Genomic DNA, 21,910 nt, shown 5'->3' with positions numbered 1-21,910 from the left:
CTTTTTCCTCGCAAAATATAAAGAAATGAAGGGCGGCTCGAGGCTTCTGCACAGTACTGTATAATAACGGTGTACAGTTTTGTGAGACTAAACTATATATCAAACACAGCATATGTTCTACCAGCGGGTGGATTACACCGACTTTTATTATAAGTAGCCGCTACCGTTTTCATTACAACTCTTTTCGGGTATACTTGCTTTGTAAGCGCGGAATCAGCTGGAAACACTGCGCTTTGTTGGTGCGATCGCCACAACAAACGAACCCATCAGCTGGCAGCTCTTTAACTGACACACATCACGGGAAATGTAGTTTATCTTCCAGGAAACGCCTCCTGCTCTTGAGAACTGGAAATTCCCCCAACACTACATCACCCACAATGCCTCACCGTCATCGTAAACATAGACCTGTCAAACAACATAGACGCCATCTTGACAGCACCCTCAAAATGGCAGAAAGATGTGAGCTAGAAACCGAGTCCAAACTAAGATCTCAGCGCTCTGCTATTTAAAACCAGTCGGCGCCGTTTTTCCCCAACCGCGGGTGGTTATGGAGTTGGAGCCCAGCGAGGCAGCACAGAGCCTGTAACATGGATATATCGACGGCGGTTTTCAACGCGGCCAGAGATGGTAAGCTGAAACTTATCCAGAAGTTGCTGAGCAACAAAAGTCCAGAGGAGCTGGAGGCTTTGGCTGAGGAGAAAACACAGGGGGGAACCCCTTTGCTGATAGCCTCTCGATACGGACATTTAGAGGTGGTGGACTACCTCCTTGAACATTGTAAAGCGAATGTTGAACTCGGGGGTTCGGTGAACTTTGACGGCGAGACCATCGAGGGGGCTCCGCCGCTCTGGGCGGCTTCGGCAGCCGGTCACCTCCTTGTGGTGAAGACGCTACTGAAACACGGTGCCTCAGTAAACAATGCAACACTAACTAACTCAACGCCGCTCCGAGCTGCCTGCTTCGACGGTCACCTGGAGATCGTCCGCTACCTGGTGGAGCACAGAGCCGACATGGAGGTCGCCAACCGCCACGGCCACACCTGCCTCATGATCTCCTGCTATAAGGGCCACAAGGAGATAGCCAAGTTCCTCCTGGATCGCGGTGCGGATGTTAACCGCAAGAGTGTGAAAGGAAACACTGCCCTACACGACTGTGCCGAGTCAGGTAGTCTGGACATCATGAAGATGCTGCTGAAGTGCAGTGCCCGCATGGAGAGAGACGGATACGGGATGACCCCGCTCCTGGCCGCAAGCGTGACGGGTCACACCAACATAGTGGAGTACCTCGCCCACCAGCCTCGTACCTCCAGAGAGGAGCGCATTGATGCACTTGAACTCCTAGGGGCTACTTTTGTGGACAAAAAGCGTGATCTGTTGGGCGCCATGAGGTACTGGAGGAGGGCGATGGAGCTGAGGCAGCCAGGGGAAAAGACCGGTTCTCTTGCCAAGCCCCCACCCGGTCCCCCGATCCCCGCCTATGGCTGCGCACAGGAGGTGTGCACTGCAGAGGAACTCGAGGCTTTGATCACCGACCCGGACGAAATGAGGATGCAGGCCCTGTTGATTCGCGAGCGCATCCTGGGCCCGTCCCATCCAGACACGTCTTATTACATCCGCTATAGGGGAGCTGTGTACGCTGACTCGGGCAACTTTGAGCGCTGCATAAGTCTGTGGAAGTACGCTTTAGACATGCAGCAAAGCAACCTGGACCCTCTCAGTCCCATGACAGCCTCAAGTTTCCTGTCTTTTGCAGAGCTCTTCTCGTTTGTTCTTCAAGACCGGGCAAAAGGCTCGCTGTCAACACGCATCACCTTCCATGATCTCATGACTGTGTTGGGCAAAAGCGTGAGGGAGGTAGAGAGAGCTGTGGCACAGAGGGATAATCCCCCAGAAGCTCCTCAGTTCACCAAAGCCCTCTCCATCATCCTCCACCTCATCTTTCTACTGGAGAAGCTCGAGTGCAGCCCGGAGCAGGAGCACCAGAAGAAGCACACGGTGTACCGACTTCTAAAGCTGAACCCCCGAGGGCGGAGCGGCTTCACCCCCCTGCACATGGCCGTAGACAAGGAAACGACATCTGTCGGCCGCTACCCGGTAGGCCGCTTCCCCTCCCAGGCGGTGGCTGCACTGCTCCTAGAGTGCGGCGCGGACGTTGATTCGCGGGACTGTGAGAACAACACACCGCTGCACATTGCTGCTAACAACGGTTGTCCGGAGATTATAGCGCTCCTCATGAAGGCTGGAGCTCACTTCGATGCCACAAATGCACAGAGGAAGACGGCCTACGAGCTGTTGGATGAGCACAGCAGCGGGCACCCGGCCCTCTACCCGCTAAACTACGTCACCCTTCAGTGCCTGGCAGCACGTGCAATCGAAAAGCACAGACTGCCCTACAGGGGACTCATCTCTGAAGAGATGGAGGCTTTCATTGAGCTGCACTGACTTCCACTTCTGCATCAACCGCCCCCTTCTAATGAAGAGGCATCCCAGCAACTACTCTTCCCGTTCTCGCCTATTCTTTACTGTGACCTGACACAAACTATTCTTTTGGGGGTTTTTTTGCTCGACACAAGTCTCCCCTTGACTTCTGCTCCACTGCTGACTGTAACCAACGTTTTTATCAGACCAAACCAATAGCAATAAACATCCAACCTCTGGGCTTAAGTGTCTGCCAGAGGTCTGGTCAGTTGTTGCTTTATTCTAACACAGACTTTTAAGGTGATTGTTGGTTTCCACTGCTACTTAATGCCAGGTGAAACGTTAACATCATATAGACTCTATTGCGTCTCCTCTCAGTGTCTCCTTCTAAAACAAACAAGCAAAAAGGGAGCGGTACAAGCTGATGGGGGTTTGTGTGGGTTTGCTAGTGGCTGAAGTGTATGAGAAATGGGCTCGTTTTTACTGACACAAAGCATCTGATCAAAGTAGCCAGATAACATGCATGAAAATGAAGTGTGACTGTGGTAGCTCACTTGTTGTTTAGCAGATTCATTCAGAAAGGAAATATTTGAACAAACTCAACGAGTCACTGGCATTTTTTTTTCTTTTCTTTGTGCCTGGTTCTACTTGTTCGCATTCGGTGTACCATCTGTTATGTTTCTCTGACGCTGGGAACGTGTTGAAAGTACTGTGCCAAATGTTCCGTTACAAACTGTAAACCGGTGGCAAAATGGCAAAAGCAATGAATGTTTTCTTCCTGATTACAAGCAAAAGTAATAATATGAAGTTACAGACATGAACCTCTGAGCTTGAGGAGAACATTGACTGGACTGTGACAGTATTTTGTCAGCCTGCTGCACCGTCTGACTTAGTAAAAAAAAAAAAAAAAGAGAGACAGGTGCCATTATTTAACACTCCCCAGTCTCCAAACAAGATAACCTATGCAGTTGTTAATATTATTCCAAAAATTGTGAAGCTAAAAGTCGCTGCATGAACACGATTTACATGTTGTTTTTGTTTTTTTGGGGTTTTTTCCCCTCTGTTGTACATGTTCATCCTAATATGATGACTTAAATGATTGGGGCTGCTTCTTTAACAATAATTTGGTATCTTCTGAATATTTAAATCTAAGAATGTTTTGTTAATTTCTACTTATTTCTGAATGAACAGTTTCTAACAGAGCCTGACGCGTACCTGCGTGCCTCCTCCCAGGATTATGAAATCCACAAGAAAGACATCCAAGTTAATGCAAAAGAAGCAGCCTCATGACGTTTGCGGGGACAACGACGGACCTTTGAGCGCGCTCTCGTCGCTATAAAAAAAGGCACAAATCAACTGTCGAGGATCATGTGTTGGTTTTTGCCTTGCAGTGAATTTTCCCTTTAACATCAGATGCAGTTCACAGAAAACAAAAAGGAACAGATGGCTCTTTGGCCATTCCTGCATCTCAGTCTTATATTTAGTTGTTTTTCTTGTGTTTTCAGCAATATTTTATTTGTCAGTCTGTGTTAAGCACCACTAAAAAGTTGAAATACACACTGAAGAGGCTCTGGAAGATCCTAAACACCTTATATTCAGGCTCTAAACTGTCGCTGCCTTTGTCTTTCCCAGCAGATTTGCGATAACTCAAGATTAAAAGTGTGTTGGAGATGCCTGAATAAAATTCAGTATCACAACAGAATCCCTGTATGTCGGCTCAGCGTTCCTGTGGCTCTTGTCTGTGTGCAAAAATGTGAATGAGAGTTGTTCTTGACTTAGGCTGGAAAGCTGGAAATGAATCCCAGTTTTCGATGTCTTGATTTTAATTATTCAGTCTGAGCGCTGTTGCTCACATGGCAGCAGCGTTTGCATTGTGATAGCAGCAGGACATAACAGCCTTACCATGCCATTGTGACAGCCAGGTCCATGAAATGATCTAATTTGGACACTGGAAGTGACATTATCTTGGAGTGCACACGTATCAAAAACAAAATCTGCGAGCTCTCATTACGCAGGCTTTCCACAGCTCACATAAACTCCAGCACCCTGAAATAAAGCATAACAGAAACTTGATCTTTCAGAGTCCTGCACTCTTAAAATATAAATAGAGTGCAATTAACGTCACTGCTGCAGGGTAGTGCTAGAGACAGGCCACTTACTCTGCTAATTTTAGGGATCTTTTGCCCTAGCTTCCACTCTGAAAATGGGAATACTGTAATGCTATACAGTCAGACAGGCAGGTCACAGGGTGACTGGCAGAGACGGCGCACGGACAACAGAGACGGCATTATTCTTATAGTAACAGACACAATATTAGCTATCCATCGATAAAAGCTTAACCTAACTACATTAAGTCGGGCAGTGTGGTGGCAGCTAGTCGAGAAACACCAGGTGGTAAATGTAGCGTCTACCCTGCATAACAGTCATGAAATAAGAAACTGTGAACACTGACGTAATCCACATGGTCTCCCATGGCTGACCTGACCCCTCTGTTAAAGGGAAAAATGGTCATTAACTTATTGTGTTAGATAATAACTGTGGAAGTAGCCCTTCTTCATATAAGATATTTACAAGTGGTAATATTGGGATAAATAGAAGAGGAAAGTGTATTTTTGGTACTTGAAGGCAAAAAAAAAAGGAAATCCCAAAGCTCGGCTTCCTTTTAGGAACTTATCTTCTGCAAACTGAAGAGACTTGGCATAGAAATACTGACATACCTAAACCTGGAGTCATGAATTTTCTTTGTTCATATTTCCATCCTCAAGTAAATGTAACATCATATAATAGTAACTTCCCACTAGATGTCACTAGCAACAAAGAAAATCAATCAGACAAGAAGTCTTTTGTTCCTTTAAGATCATGTGAAATGCTCAGAAATGTAGCTCTCAGGCAGAAATGGTGGTGGTGGGTTGATTTTCTTTTTCTTTGTGTCTCTTTCAGCAGAGAGTCTGACTCTGACAAAGAAGTCTTTGTACCGATAGAGAAACAGAATGAGCTGTTGAGGATGGCATTTATTTGAAAAAAAAGAAAGAAAATGTAAGCACTAAATGTGCATTTTTAGGTAAAGAGGAAAAGAAATCTTGGTAGATGGGAGGCGCTGAGTCTTTTTGCAGGGTTTTCTATGGGGGTCAGCAGAAAGGTTAATATAAAACCTCCTTCGTGACATCCTCAGGTGCCATGCCAACGTCCAGCACCACACTCCAACACCTCACGATCTGCCCTTGTGGCTGTTGCTTTTGTCATGCTGCGTGACCCAAATAGCACCAGATCATTAAACTAGATATAACAAAGTCCTATGTTGAACTATTTCAATTTGCTTCAGGTTAAAGAATAGTGCTTTGTTGCCCTGTTTTTCTTTTCTTTTTTTTTTTTTTATTGATATTTTAAATCAAATTTGTGGGCAACGCCAGAAACGAATATAAGCTAATACACCAAATTGGTTACATTACACACACACATTGTTTAACTGCAGGCATTTATCCTGATAATTATATTTCATTTGATTCATTTCTTACATTAACCTGTTCGGCAGTCACTTCCATATATTTTTACCGACCCTTTGCTACTGTGATATTGATTAAATCCCCTGAAAACCATTTTTGATATATATGTACTGTAGATTAAGAAAACCAATGATAAAAGTGCACACATTTGACCCCACTGATATAAATGATCAATGAATCCACCTTTGTTAATATAACAGGACTGAATAAATTATAAGGAACAGCTCATTTATAATAGACTACTGCTAACTCCAGCCTAAAATAGCCAAGAATATCAGTACTGGTATATATGATGTATACGTATGCATCAAGAGATAAACATCAGCCGCTGCTACCAGAACACTCCTTCTCATTAATATTGGTTGATACTGATGCTCAGCCAGTGATGTAACCCTAAAGTAAAGGTAAAACTAAATCAGCAGCTTAAATGAAAGCTGACCATAACCTTGATGAACGTGGATTTGTTGCACTGTTGTTGGCTTTAATAGTTGTTCATTTTAGGCAAGTGAACCTATAAACTTGCTACTGAGTCTGTCTCCAGAACAATAAATAATACTTTTAAACTCCTTCCATCTGTTGTCCTCAGATGCTACTGCGTTATTTACCTCCTGTGGAATTATTAATGCATTTCCATAACATCTCAGCAGGACTTGTATTTCCCTACAATATTTTAGAGTCCAGCTGTAATTTAGTGTGGGAGTTCTGCTCAGTGGGAGCCGTTATGAGCCTCTCACTCTTTATTCCTGCCAGCAGCTATAATTAGATGCTATGTTATGGGAATCTAAGAGGTCTAGGGTGCTTCTCTTCATTTTAGCTCCTTGGGGAGCAAAGTGGGGGCAAATAAATAAATAAATAAATCAGTCACTAATACACAAGACCAACCTGCCACAGCTGCTGCCTCTTTTGCACCAGTCAGCGATACCAGAGAGAGCTGGAGGAGGTGGGGGTTGAAGTGGGGAAGTAATGGGGGTAATAGAGGTGATGGGGGATACGGTTGCTATTGGAGATCTTGCCTGCATCACGTCATGTGTAAGAGGGAGGGGTGGGGGGAGTGCTCCGGTGTGTGCATGAAAGAGAGAGAGAGAGAGAGAGAGAGAGCTGGGAGGGGTAGGCGAGGAGAGGGAAGGAGGAGGGCATTAAGGAAGAAGGCAGGGAGTATCAATGACATCAACCAGCAGTATCTGAGGCCGCCCGATCAGCAATGCTCTCCCGACAAAAGGGCTGAGGAGCAGCCGTGACCCGCTGCGCTCCGAGAGGTCGGTGGACAGCCAGGACGGTGTGTGGGGGGGGGAACGCCGGCGATGTGTGCATGCACCCTCCACAAAGGAAGACCTTCATCTGAGTGGAGCTGCCACTGGATTACATTTATCCTTGCTGTTTCTAAGGAAGCTTCCAGCTGCAAATCCACCCACATGAATCTACCAGACAGTAAGGAAGACGGAGCACTTCCTACCGAGGTAACCCGCACCATCCATTTATACATATGTATATTTATTTTAACAGTTAATGTTTGCAGTCGTGCACCCCACCCAGGCTGGTTACATTTTTACTTGTCGATTAGCCTTTTGGAAACTAAAGCGGCAAGAGTAGATCCCAGCCCGGATGGAATTTCACCGCTCAGTCTTTCCCGGGGTGTTTCTTTGTGGTGTTTCTCTTTTACTCAGCAGCTGCAGCATCACTTCAGATTTTGTTTCAAGCGTTTGGGTAAAAAAAAAAAAAAAAAAAAAAAAAAAAAACACACACAAAAAAACGAGGTTGTGCAGATCAGGCTGGTTGGCAACAACGCTGTGAGTGCGCGTCCCTCTTCATCACCCCCTCCTCCTTATTGTTGGCTGGGCAGCATGAGGGACCCGGGCAGACTGGCAAAGCCTTTGTTCCTCATCAACTGTCATTAAAAGTGGCTTTTATTTTGATGGCCCTTTAAAGCGCTCTCCAGGCGCGACGAGTCTATGTTGAGTCCGTTTTTTTTAAAGACTATTAAAAAAAAGAAGAAGAAAAGAAAAAGAAAGAAAAATATAAACAGTAGACTCAGACAAGAAAGAGCTCATCTTTATGATCAAATCTATGTAACACAGGCATCTTGTATATCTGCCAAGGATATTTTTTAAAAGAAAGAAAAAAGGAAGAAAACTCTTAGTTCTGTTTCTATTGTGTCTAAATTTCACTGATGCCACGCCAAAGTAAATATAACACTATGATAATGTCATTATGTCAGCATGCTCAAAGGGGCCCTCGCAGACACATTATGAATCCATACAGGCTATTATACCAGTATTTGTGAATCATTTATGGTATGGAAGGCACCAGGTGGCAAAGCGGATGGACTTATTTAGCAGGACTGGTTCCTAGACAATAGAGTGGTTCTGCTGCTGCTGCATCTGCTACTCTCCAACATTACTTAAAACAAGCCCATCTGCACATATAGGCAGTGTTTCTAGTCCATAGACCTCTCAGATGTCTATAATTATAAACACAAGGTTTTGACTGTTAACACAGCCAGTCACGCGTGCAGGCAGAATGTAATTTAATGATACGTCGATTCATCCTGACACATTTTCCGATGGCTATTGCCCGTTTGGGATTTAATCATGTAAACTTCAAGGGCCTGTTTAGTTTTTCTGGGTTTCCGTTGTGTGGCCTCTGTAAACTAGAAAATCACGCTGTCGTGGTGAATTTGAGGGAGGTCTTCCTCCTCACACACAGATGGGAAATGTTCCCTGGGGCACCTTGTGTTTGCTGGTTATTGTTCCAGACCATTTCCACATCCCTAATTATTTTAATCAGTCGTTTTTATGCATGGATTCCTCTCTTTAGCAGATCCCCTCCCGATTTTTTCCCTCTCGTCTTTTCAGCTCCACTCTGTGTTTAACAGAAGGCTACACTATGCACCTTCATAAGATGGCAAGCAATGTGTATATTTGCATCATTATGACAAGGAAGTCATTATGGTGGAAGCAGAATAACTGGACTGGTTGATTACCTCTGTGTGCTGGAAATAGATCAGATTTTCTCTTCCAAGAGTCAAGAGATTCTTGGCCCCATAGGTATTCATCTACGCGCTGTTAGGAGCGGTAGCTTATGAAATCAGTGATGGCATGTACTCTTTAAATAGCATTTCTAAGGGTTCAACCATGGGCCTCAATGGTTTTCTGCTCCCTCTGAACAGATACCACTGTAAGATCCATCCAGACTTTAATATGCCGGGTGACGTGTGCTCCCACTGGAGCAGCTTTGGTTTCCAAGTCAAAGGCTTCATTGAAGTCTCAATCCCACATTCTCGCTGCAGCGTCACCCTAACTGCTCTGCTCTCTTACGTTCTTCCCCTGTGTTACATGCTATGCCCATCTTTGGATTTTGCCAGGCTCTGTGCCTACCCTCCATTACCAGGAAGGAAGGAAGGAAGGAGAACATAAAGGCGTGCGACTTTGATGCTGGGAGCGTAGCCACCTGTATTACAAGAAGGAGGGAAAAAACAACTTGTTGTTGTCTAGGAATAGATATTAATTGACCTTTTCAAAGCCTTCCAAACAGTGAGCTTTTGTCTGCTTTGCCTCTGTTTATTTATATGCTCCTGAAAGCAATTCATATACAGCATGCAGAATGAAGCCGATACGCCTGTGTAATGTGGTTGGAGGCACCGCATTACTCAAAACAATACCCTTTAAAAATCAAAACATCTATTTTTTGACCTAATAACTGGAATGAAACTTGAATGAGGGACTATCAGGATGCACACTAAAACTATATTGTTTTATATCCAAATCTAACCCTTATCTTTAGTATGGCTGGGCATTAAACCAGCTTTCCTTATTATCATATCATCGTAGCATAGCATTAATGCTTTTCAAAATTCTGGTGGTCGAATTAGTATTTCTGAGCTAATCAAATTCATAAATGGTTAAATGAGGTGGCTGAGCCTTTCTATAGCATGTAGGAAGTATATTCTGTGGTATTTTATATGTTCATTTTGGTAATCGTCCAGCCATCAGATTATTCATATGACGACATTAGTTGCAAAGAAACACACACACAATTATCAACAATCACATACTAAATGACCACTTTATGGCTTCATCACCACATCTAATGATAAAAGTTCAAAACTGGCTCCAAGAGTGCGTCGAGACATGCTTATTGTGTAATGGACTGGTTCTTATATAGTGCTTTTCTACTCGAGTCAAACATTCAGAGCTCTTTATACATCAGGACCTTTTTTTATGTAGCATTCACACTTCAAACAGCATCTTGCAGACTGGAGCACCCAGGGATTAAACCACCAACCTTCCAGTCAGTACATGACCTGCTGTACCTCCTGAGCCACAGCTGCCCTACTTTAAAATTGATGATGTGTACAAATAATTAAAGTACACAAAAAAGTATTAGGTAGCTGCTTTAACAGTTGAAACCTGCACTATAATCTAGTTATGTAAAGATGCGTCTCTTAAACCAGACCCATTATGATCCTTTCTTCGACCACAAGGGTCACTTGCGGTTATGTGAGTGTGTCTTTTCTTCATGGGTCTGTGTTCCCGTGCGTACACATGAGTGAAGGCTCAGAGATAGGTTTTGACTTGACTGATGCCCTTCTCCAGATGAATCAGAGATTCTGATGTGTCAGCAGGGATGAATAATGCACGCTGCTCCACTACCTCTCTTCTCCACCTCTTGTCTTCAGTCATTTGCTTCTCTTTTCATCACAACTGCCACATCTGAAGAGATCTTCACCTTCATTTTCAGCCCTCCCCCCCCGGCCTCCTCCCTTATGCAAACGAGGTTTTGCTGCCGCCGCCGCCGCCACCTCGCTCTCCCCTGGGTCAGCCCTGTTCTCCTTCCGAACAGCTAACTCGTTCTTATCATCGGGCGTTGCAGAAGTTTCTCCTGTTGAAATTTCGGCGCATTTCAAGATGAGGCGCGTGCAAACATTTGCGCTGAAAATGGCCAAGTGCTTTGACGTGCACAGCTCGTTATCAAGTCACGGGAGGACGACGTGCAGCCATTGACACGGGTTGACAGTTACATCCCTGACTGACAGGAGTCATTAGGAGGATAAGGTTGACTGACAAGAGGGCTGATAAAGCAGGAGACAAACTGACTAATCAGGACTTGGTGAAAGAGGGGATACCATTTGTTTTGAAGCGTCCAGTTAGATGTCATTAAATGTTTGACAGAATAATCCATGCTCCTCCACAGCAGCACTTGGCTGCTCTCTGAGGTATTTTCAACTCGTGGAGTAAAACAAGCAAACAAAAAACCCTTCTCTTTGAAGAAAGTGTAGGTTTCCATCAGTTAATTTTGGATGAAGTGATGCCAAAATCATTCTGATTGGAGGTCTTGTAAAGCATAAAATCATATGGCTTTGGTTTAATTGGTGTAATAAAGCCAATGCAAATGCTCATGGAGGCAGAAAAATTGCATCTGTATAGCTGTCATATACTGCAATCCCTTTTTTAGTACCATTATGTCATTATGGTACACGCTGTGTGGCAGAAGACTGGATTTGATAAAGTTAGCTCAGGTTTCTTAGCCGATTGTGGCTTTAAGGATAGCACTGTCAGTCTATAGCTATTAGATGTAAACTCATACACTTTAGTTCATGTTGCATAGAGGATGAATCCTACTGTTCAGCAGCATGATTGCTGATCAAATACCCACAACGCTAATAGCAGTCCCAACCCCCCAAGGCTTTATTTGGATACACTGTGTTTAAAACTAAACAACAAACTAGGTTCACAATGCAAACATTACCCCTGCGTTCTTGTGTGTTCAACTCCAAGCACTGCTGTTAATTACAACCTCACCGGCAGCTAGTAAACTTAAAATAGTCTTTATGTGAGTAATTCCGCATTACAGCAGACTTAATGATTTTAAATTTCCCTGCAAATAAGCCCGGTGCTTGTGCCACCTATTTAAACCCTGCTGTCAGCGCTAGTCGTCCAATAAAAGAAAAGGTTTTGGCGTGCCTCCATATGCCAGTTGCCTTTGAAAGAACATCTTTATTGCTTTAGTGAAACAGCTTTGCTATGAAGACCTTTACCATGCAGGATGGTAAAGGGACGATGTCCAGGAAACTTGTGGCTCTATTCCATCGTCACAAATCACAGAGGGGAAATTTAAAAGCCGGAGGATTAGGCCTGATTCAGCAGGAGCATTCTGCAGTCTTTAATGTGTGTGTGTGTGCAGGTGCCGGGCCTGCCTGGTTGACATGGCTCTTGAATGCACCTCCACATTTGTCTGTGGCATTTCATGATTACTCTGTCTCCGCAGCACTGAAGGATGCCAGTTTGGATGAAGTGTTTGCTTGACAGGGGTGAGAGTAATGGCTAGTCATTGGTGAAAGGCGTCCGTGCACAAGTCTGTTACCCTTGACAAGCATTTCATCTCTTTACTTACTGAGACAGACTCCCCGACTGATTTCAGTTCTGAGGCAGAGGACAAATGCAGTTTTTCTACCCCATTACTTCGCTTTTCAATTCTATTCACAACTTTATTGTCCCTCAAGGAGAAATTCATTTGGCGTCACAAATCTCATCTCCATCAGGAAGTCATGCAATGGCTGGTTAGTGACAGACCTTTTAAGAGTAGCGCCTGTGTAGCACGTAAATAGGATTCGTTCACCGGCGTATGCGGCAAAAACATTGCAAGTTTTCAGTGTTTTGCCTTATTTTATATGTTTTACATTGACCTTAACTGCATACCAAACAGTGTGGCGTGTGAAATGAATGCTGATGCTCTACAGATGATCTCAGTGTTGCTGGAGAAAAGTGCTGCAGTTGTGAGTTAATGAGCTCTCAGTGGACGGCGTGTCATGTGACCACAGGAGACAGGTGATACCATGGCAGCGAAAATACTCTGGAGAGAGTGGCTTCTTGGGCAAACAAACAATGTGTCGACAGGAAATGAATAAGGACCTGCCGAAGCGGTTGCACATCGTTTACCTGAGCAAATATTAAAAGGAGGGTCGCTTCAAAATCGCAGCACAAAAGCTGCCTTTAAACACTTGTAAGGTTATGCCCGGGGCGTGTTGGACTTTAAACCATCTGCTGTGTGTTTGCAGACAGTGATTTTCATTTTTATAAATCAATAAGAAGATGAATCGGTTTGAAGACTCTCCGTGAAGCTTACATTAATGACATCCTCGTTGTTGGGTTATGTATGAATGGTAAATCAGAAAGGCGCTGTCTTTCTCAAGGCTGCTGTTATTACTCTCGAGGCTTTTAACGGGCTCTGAAATCCGCTTCACACAGCGTGGCTTTGTCTCCTAGCTGATGTGTAGGTTTCGAGAAAGAGCTGAAACGTGGAGGTAAAAATGTGTGGCATGTCCCATTAATGAAGCGCAAGTGAAATATGATGATGGTCAGGACGATGACAATGACGTCCAGGAAGATGAAGGTGCTCTGTGTTGTCAGGGAGCCTCAGTCCTGCTGCAGGAGAAGCTCACTAATTGGTTGTCAGTGTGTGTTTGTGTGTGTTTTGCTTGATGGGCTTGATAATTCATCTAAAACACATTTATTACCAGTGTTTTGGATTTATGTAAAGAAGCAATCGCCCTGCTTACATCTGAATCAGGAGCGGACAATTTACACTCTGCATCTTTTCTCATATGTCAGAGCTGTTTAACAATTAGGGACGTACATGCAAGTGCATAACTATGTGGACATCAGTATGTATATACAGTTCTTTCTCCCGCTGGGATAAGAGTCTGTGCCAGCCTTGGATATGCTAATTGGACAGTGAGTTGACAAGGGCTCAACCATCAGCCTGCGTAATGAGCCGCTGCACAGAAGATCGGCTGCCTCTGAAGAAGCGGCAACAGAGGAGGCAAAAAAACAAGGGGGTGCGGGGGGGATTGGGTCGCTGAAAGAAAATTACGAATTATGTTTGGGTGTTTGCGAGCTCAGTGTTGCCGTTTCAGCTGAGTGAGCATTGCGTAGGTGTCTGCATGTGGACACGCGCGCATCCTCTTCCTCTGCTTTTGTCAGATAAAAACCTTCATCTGTCAGGTGAAAACGCATCTGCTAAAATGTCAATTGTTTTTTTTTTTCTTTTCTTTTTGTTTTTTTTTAGGGAGGAAAGAGCCATGTTTTAGCTGGATGACAATGCATTTTGGCATTACCCTAAGGGATTTGAAAGAGGTTTATGAGCCTAAGGGGTTGAAAAATTGACTGAGCTCACGGAGGAGCAAATAATCCTTGAACTTATTTGAAAGCGTGAAAAATTGTCAAATTGAAGCTGCAAGGTTTTCACACAGTTCCGTGATGCATAGATCATGAATATGGGACCTGTTGTCAGGGCCTATGGATTCTGGGCTGACTCTTAAATATCCTGGCTTTCCTACCAATCTTAACAAGTATAAAGATTACACACAACGTTCAGCTGAGAATCAGATCCATCTGGCCCTTGTGTGTACTGGCTTCATAATTATATTACTATCATATTTTTTCAAAATCACTCATTCGACTTGGAGCCTTGTCAGACAGTAACATACTTAAACTCGGTGTAAGCAGCTAATGGGTAAAACTACCACCTCAGAAAACAGGTGGCAGGGTATTAAAGAACCCTTAGCTGTTAAAATAAAGGTCAGAGAGTAATTTAATTTTTTTAATTAAATGTAATCTAATACCAGTGCAATGAATGTGTTTAACAGATGTGTGACATTAGGAAAGGATCTTTTTCTCATTGAAATGTTAAGGACACCAGAAGGATCAAATCTAACTTCTTGCGAGGAGGCGACAAGGACTTCCTTAGCCAGTAAATGCGTGTCAACCCTCTGACCTCCCGTAAGATAATCAGGCCTGTGTACACTTTTATAGCATTTTACAGGCATTTCCTGCTTAGCAGGATCTAGTCCATCTGTTGCTAGGCTTATCTGAGGCTGTTTTATCCATCAGAAAGAGATGCCTCTTTCTAGTTGTGTTGGTCAGTCTGACCTTGGAGCCCCTTTTAAGACGCGTGGGTGTACATTTGCCTCACAATTGTTGGGATACGGCAGCTTTAGTCCGTCCCGGGTATGCAGCGATTGAGGTCAAAGTGAAAGTTAGTTTGGTTAGTCACGCTTCTGTCTCTCCTCTCCACCCCTCCCTTTGTTCATCATCACGAATCAGTGTGTCGTCTTGGCTCGGAAACGTAGTTTTGATGGGGAAAAACTGAAGCGCGTCCAGATTTTTCTTTATAATGGGGAACAGCGATTTTAATGCTTAAATAGTCACATGATGCTCGTGCTGCTCTATAATTTTATTGATGTGCTGATGTGCAGAGAGAAAGGCTGTACTGGTATCTTCTCTTAATGCTGGGATTAGAAAGAGGGGTCAGACACCCAGGACGTTGCTGCAAATCTGGCTAAAATGAGGAAAGTCAAAGCGTAGAGTCCAGGAAAGCTCTTCTCTTTTTAGCTGTGGTTGATCAGTTAATTAAACTGTGACCTAAAGCTAAATTCACGCTCCCCACCAGAGAAAGCCTGAGAGAGTATGTGGGTAGATTCAGTTTTGAATTTTGTTTTGTTATCATCCCGAGAAAGTGTATTTAATCTGTAAAAGCTTATTTCATCATAATGAGAAAGCTATGCTGCTTTTTCTTTCTGAAGAGCTTATAATAAGGTATAAAAGGAAACTTCCTGCTGGAGACAGAAAGATTTGAAAGCACCCACAGTAGCACCCACACCAAACCCACCCCTGAATACCTGTGTATGTTCACATCAAAACTGTGCAAACAGAAATCTCTCTAAAACATTCAAGTAAAGCAAACCGTCAGCTACATCAAGGTGTCGAAACAAATGAGGAATTAAAGTCAGCACTCACCTGTCACACAGTATGACCCAGAAACAAATTAAACAAACAGAAGAACTGATGAACAAAGACACATGTATTAATAATGTATGCTGTTCTCCGTCTACTAATCCAAATAGGAAAATGAAAATGCATAATTTTCAAATAAAAAAAGACGACAGATAATTTCTAGTGATTTGTTTTTAAATGTACTTTTTAAAATTGTTGAGATGTTGTAAGTCAGATCTGGCAGAGTTAAGGATAGTTATTTATAATTTTACAACAAGATACTTTGAGCTGCTCCCTTTTTCACACGGGCTCGCCACAGCAGGTAGCGCTCCGTGCTTAATTTGGCAGATGTTTTTTTTTAAATACCAGATGCCCTTCCTGACGTAACCCAAACAGGTTTGTGTTTTCTCCTAGGATTGAACCTGGGAGCTTTCACTTGCTAAGCAAATGTGTAAACCGTACTGCGGTACTACCACTACTAAGTACTACCACTCTAATCCTCCAATCTTATTTTCTTTATGAGCAAAGCTGTTATTCTCTCTTGGACAAGTAATCATTTTGTGTGCAATTAGTGCTTTCATTCATAGTTCACTTTAGTAATTATTAACTAAGTCGAAGAAAAATGCAAGTCACAGAGTGGTGCCTTTAAATTGCCTTTTTTCCCCTGACCAACCATCAAGCCCCCTAATTACTCAGCTCAGTGTGACATGATTTAAAGCAAAATAGTCACTTAGTGAAGATAGAGAATAACAGTAATTGGGATAAGGCTTAAATGAATGGATGACAGAAAAGTCACAATCTCATCAATGAATTGATGATCCGCATTTCCCCTCGGTTATGTGCTACGTGACGATTAGAAAAGAAGGCAGCGCACGCGACATATATGGGTTTTCCTTCCATGCCTACATGTTTCTTAGGCTATTTCTGTGAGTCATGTTTGCTCTCAGAGGTGTGATTTGAAACTCCAGCAGCAGCCTTGTTTATAGGCTCAGACCCGTGATGAAAATGGTAGCTGCGGGTTGGGAATTTTATTGGTGTTTGTCAAAATGTCCCCTGATAACGCTGTTTGGATGCGCGTTGTATGAGGCAGCCCCTGCTTCAGCATCCTGCAGCATTAAGCAAGACCGATGGAGGTTTAGTTGGAGTACGCAGGTCTACATATGCATTTAAATTCCAGGGAGGGGTAGGGGGTGGGGGGCATCTCCGTGTTTGAGTGACAGCTGTTTTTTTTCTTGTTAGAGAGGAGCCTCAGATATTTTATTTCCACTGCTAAAAATGTAACCAGGGCGGTGTAGCTCATGCCTGCAGTAAGCCGTACTTCATCCTGTGCTTCTGATCCTCAGCGTGTGAGCATGTGTGTGTGTTCATAAACGTGTGTGTGTCTGTGGGCTGTGTGTTTAAGAGAGAAAGTGAAGGGAAGTGTGAGCGAGCGAGTGCCAATCTCCCCCATGATGCTTTGCCATCTGCCATGTTTATGTGTGTGCGTTCGTGTTGTGTGCGCACGGCCCTGTGGGTGTGCAAGCATTTGCGAGTGTCGTTTGCCTACAGGGTCCAGGGTCGTAGAAACATGAAGTAATATCGCTTCTAGTCTGGCCATGTATGTTAGTGATACAGGATTTCTACTCCAAATGCCTCCACTCCAAGCTGGCACTAAAACGTGCATAATTCAAGACATGGTTATATTTGTGCCGAAAAAGTTTAAGTGCCCATATTTGTGTACATGATTTCAGAATCACTGATAAAAATGTGAGAGAAGGCTAACTGCAGTGCATGCATTCTCATTAAAATCCAAAAATAACTCAGTGGTGCACAGCCATGTGTTTATTTCTGTTTATTTCAGTTGTGTTCCCTGTAATTATAAATGCCAGACTACGTATATACATATGTATAGTTGGACTGATTCCTCCTCTACAAGACTCCTTTGATGCTTACTCCCAGAACTGGATCCAAATTAAAGGTAAAAGGAATCAACACGAGCCTCCTTATCAGGTGTGCTCACTCACAGCTAACGTGGTGCAGCAGGAAACAGATCTGGTCCTTCCATGAGTGCTCGTGGCTCGTTGTCATGGAGACGGGCCTTGGGAGACCATCTCAACCCACTTGTGGTGCAAGGCATCGCGGGTACGGTGGGAAGGGAGGGAGTGAGGAGGGTGGAGGGAAGGAAGGTGCGGGGTGGGAGGACGAGGTGAGGAAAACAAAACATGTCATCTTTCCGAGGGGCCCCAGCAGAGCAGGGCCAGGTTGGATGCCACCTAAACAATGTTATTTCATCAGCCTGATGGGGCACAATAACCGGTGTACGTTTCACCACCTGAGCTTTGGTGTCATTATCGGCTTCCCCGCAATAAATAGCACACGCATCCCCATCAATCTATCTGTCTGGCTGACCATCTGTGTTGTCACACTGAAAAGGTAATAAGCACAACCCCTGCTGTCCTCTCTCTTTCCGGATGCTGAGCTCGGATGATCGGGGTGGGGGGAGTTGCAGTATCTCTGAGGGGTTATTGGCCTGAGTCATGAGAATTTTTGTGCTCGCACCTTTTAATTCTGCTTCGGCAATGAGCAACGTGCCTGGTTGTTGACTGTTTGTATGCTGAGAGGTGAAGACGATTGTTAGTTACCATAAGCACGAGCTCAGATATGCTTAGATGGGCCTGGTCTGCTGGGTCTGCTCCTGCTGGGGCTTCTGTGTATCTGTTTTGGCTTCTTCCCTCAACTTTCACAGCTGTAGGATGCTCTAAGCTCTTTTGTTTGAACTGTGTCAATGGACCAACAACAGCTGGAGCAGCCGGTGCAGGGCAGCTGGGGCGGAGGAAGAGGATTTGTATACAAGCAGGGGTTAGAGTGCGTATAAAAAAAACAAAAACGAGTAAAGGAGATGAATGATCGGGTATCACAGAGAAGATGGCATCGAGGAAGGAAAAGAGAAAAACGGGGAGGAGAGGGGCGGAAGCGGATGAAAGGAAATGGGAGAAGAGGAGATTTCTGGAATACTGAGACTAATGCAGGAGTGTGACGAGAGTAAGATTAAGGATTAGAGGCTGTGCGTCTATAGTGAAGGTAGAGGTAGAGAGGGGTTTTTGTCAGTAGGTGAAAAGACAACAGGGAGGAGGGGATAAACGAAATGATAGAAAGGGTTGGACTGAGGTCACAGAGAGATATTAGTGCCACAGCAAATCCAGCACACAGGACAGTGGTAGCAGACGCTGCATCATGCAAGGAGTGCCTAATGTTTCAGTGGCCATGTGGCTCTACGCAGAACGGTAACCCTGGTTAGATTAACGCTGGCAAATTGAGTTTCCGTAAGAGGGGAATTTACTTAACATGCTACCAATGGTGCTCGAATGAGCTCTGATCTGATTTTTCTTATCACATTGTTCAATTGAAAAGGGGACGCTGAAAGCTTTTCTATTCAGCGGCTATTACACGGCGTTAGATAAGGCGAGGGCAGAGCGGCGAGAAGAGTCTCTATCAGATAGACGGCCATGTTTTCAGTCGAGCTATTTTTAGTGTAGGAACTGGCAGACAGTAATGTTTATGAGCAGGTCATTAGCTCAATAAGTGGTTGGAGGAGACTTTGAATATGTAACTCACCAGAAATGCCGCTTTCGCTTAGGAAAGGCGACTAAGTGTCGGCCTGATCGCTGCTCCTCCATTTCTGGCAGCGTATCGGCGGATGTCAGGGTGAAAGTGTGCTTATGGGTGTTTGCGCATATTTATGTGCCAATCACAGCCTGCCCTGTCACCTGTTAATGCTTATTATGTCTCCCTGGGAGCGTATATGTTATCCCGTACTGCTGCTTGAAAGGAGAACATGTATGTGCGTGATTTATGACAGGTTAACAAAGGCTCCTTTCTCATTTGGCCTCCCCACCTGCGTTCTGACACATCGGGTGAGAGGGGTGGGGGTCGGAAGAGCTCGATAGGACTGAGGAGTTATTGACTCCCAGACGGGGAGCTTCTGCACAGCTTGTCTAAATCTCTGTAAGCAGACAGAGCTGAATTATGTTCAGTCTTACAGATTTGTGTGCCCATGTGCGCTTGTGTTTGTGTGAAGAAAGAGAGTGAAAAAAAGAAAAAAAAGAAATGCTGATGGAGATCCCCCCCCAAGGCTAGGGATTAACAAGAAGGGGGTACATCTATTAAAGCAGCAGCTTCTGATACGTTTGCCGTTATTGAATTTTGCCGCATTCCTACTGACCCCCCCCTCACTCTTCTTTGTTTGAGTGTTTTCCATTACGGTGGTACACTCTGGATGTATTATTCCATTAACACTTTTATGTGGCACCAGAAAACTAAAATACTGAACGCTAAGAAGGAATTAGGCCAGAGCAAAATGAAATTATTAGGACGTCTTAGAAAAAAAAAGAACTTAAAACTGTATCATTGCAGCTCATTTCACGGCTCACTAGAAAAGAAGACTTATTAATACAGAAGCAGTATGCTGGAAACTATTTCGGTCTGTTTCTTGTCATAGTTATTGAGCAGTGGCTCTATTGTTCTGGTATTAGTTCAGCCAGAGCTGGCCTGCTTGAGCTGTTAATCCCAAGTCAGAAGTGCTCTGACTAAATCAAAAGACCTAATCCTGCATTAGCATGAATATGTCTTTAATTTTCTTCGTGTTTTTATTATTTTTTCTACATTAGTATAAAGTATTGTATGTTTTCCCTCTTCCTTCATGGTGCGTTGACATTTCAGATGCTGCTCTAAAAGCAGAATGATGAATCAGAGGTGACGGAAATATGCCTGACCTTCCTTCTTTTTTTTTCTCTTGTGTCTGCAGAGTGCCTATCCCTGTTGAGTGAAGCCCTACTCAAATCTCCGTCATCTCTAACCAATCCACGGTGGTGCCATGCCTCGGCCCAAGACTGGTGGAGTCCTGGCCCAGGCCAGAAGGCCAATCCTGGGGCTGTGGATTAGCCTATCTCCCCTGTGTCTGCTGTTGCCTTTGATTATCCTGCTAACCAGACCTTTGAGCAGCGTGGGTGAAGCACTAGGTACATCTATCTATCTATCTATCTATCTATCTGTCTGTCTGTCTGTCTGTCTGTCTGTCTGTCTGTCTGTCTGTCTGTCTGTCTGTGTCTATTTATGTGTTGGTAGTCTTTTTTTGTCTTTTTGTCTTTTTCTCAGTTGAATGGCAGCTGGTATATTGTCAGCAATGAATGCGAGGCACAGACGTGTATATATATGTGGCTGTGTGTGTGTGTGCGTCTTTGATTCTGTGTGTGTGTGTATGTGAGTCTATGTGTGCGGTGTGTGTTGTATATGTGTGTGTGTGTGTGTGTGTGTGTGTGTATGAGAGGAGTGGATCCAGGCCCGTCAGCACATCATCTTAGGGCTGTAGCGTTGTTAATGTGTTGTGATAAGCCAGGAGGTTCCATCAGCATGTTCCTCATCATCTCCTTGATTACAACATTTCCACAAATTTCCTGCCTCAGTTGGCCACACACATAAGATACACAAATGCACACACACACACAGCTGTCAGAGCTCTGAAAATGTTACTAAACTGATATATTTAGATTTTCTTGGATAAGAAGGTAAGATAGGTTAAAGACAGAGATGGCACCTCTCACCATTAGATACGGCAGTTGCCTCGTGCATTTTTTTTTTCATCTCCCATTTGCGTAACCAATTTGCGTCCACGGTTCTTTTATAAGACTGACATCATATCTGAAATCTTTTTATATTCAGTGAAGAGAAAAAAAATTACACAACAGCCAACTTTCAGCTGAAATGTTGTGGGACTGAATATTGCTGCTTTTTGACCACCTACAGTGTTGCTCAGCAGAGCAGATAGTATTGTGGAGGGGAAAATAATCTTTCTTTCCCTGTAGATCCAAATCTCTCTAGCTTTCTGAGTAACGAAGGAGATAAAATCATAACTGGAATTCTTCCATTAACAATATGTATAGCAGAACAATGACCAAATTAGCCTAGGTAAACAGATTACACCATATAATGGACAATAAGTACTTCTAAAAACGAGAGATTTGCTAGTAGGCCCTCAGTGCCTCTGAGTATTTACTGGTTCAACTCAGCTCTTTTCCAAATTATTGAAAATTAATTTCAGATATTATGCTTCACCATCACTTTGTCGAATTTTATGCAAAACATGGTTAGCGTTTCCCTGACAGCGATCCTCTTCCGAGACAGTGTTCCTTTTATTTCCGTCTCTTATGTGCCCAGCAACACATCGTACTCTGCAGTCATCATC

At 43.9% G+C, this 21,910-nt stretch overlaps 2 protein-coding genes across 15 annotated transcripts in view; both read left to right on the top strand.

Annotated features, from left to right (window-relative positions):
• Positions 1 to 367: 367 nt before the first annotated feature.
• On the top strand, positions 368 to 4,127 carry fem1a (fem-1 homolog a). Its single transcript, XM_026150284.1, has one exon. It carries the CDS (start codon positions 588 to 590, stop codon positions 2,439 to 2,441), a length of 1,854 nt encoding a protein of 617 aa, XP_026006069.1. The 5' UTR covers positions 368 to 587; the 3' UTR covers positions 2,442 to 4,127.
• Positions 4,128 to 7,041: 2,914 nt separating this feature from the next.
• The window catches only part of ptprsb (protein tyrosine phosphatase receptor type Sb), a 71,497-nt gene continuing 56,628 nt past the window's right edge, over positions 7,042 to 21,910 (top strand). For 11 of the 14 annotated variants that reach the window (XM_026150893.1, XM_026150889.1, XM_026150886.1 and 8 more), the window contains exons 1-2: positions 7,042 to 7,377; positions 20,474 to 20,687. In XM_026150893.1, the coding sequence (XP_026006678.1) occupies positions 20,543 to 20,687 (145 nt within the window). In that variant the 5' untranslated portion in view covers positions 7,042 to 7,377; positions 20,474 to 20,542. The remainder of the gene's footprint in view (positions 7,378 to 20,473; positions 20,688 to 21,910) is intronic. The other 3 variants (XM_026150894.1, XM_026150892.1, XM_026150891.1) reach the window with 1 other exon arrangement.

The sequence above is a fragment of the Astatotilapia calliptera genome, chromosome 18, assembly GCF_900246225.1.
Source record: "Astatotilapia calliptera chromosome 18, fAstCal1.2, whole genome shotgun sequence".
NCBI lineage: Eukaryota > Metazoa > Chordata > Actinopteri > Cichliformes > Cichlidae > Astatotilapia > Astatotilapia calliptera.
The sequence above is the reverse complement of the archived record's forward strand: the minus strand, read 5'-3'. Positions and strand labels throughout refer to the sequence as shown.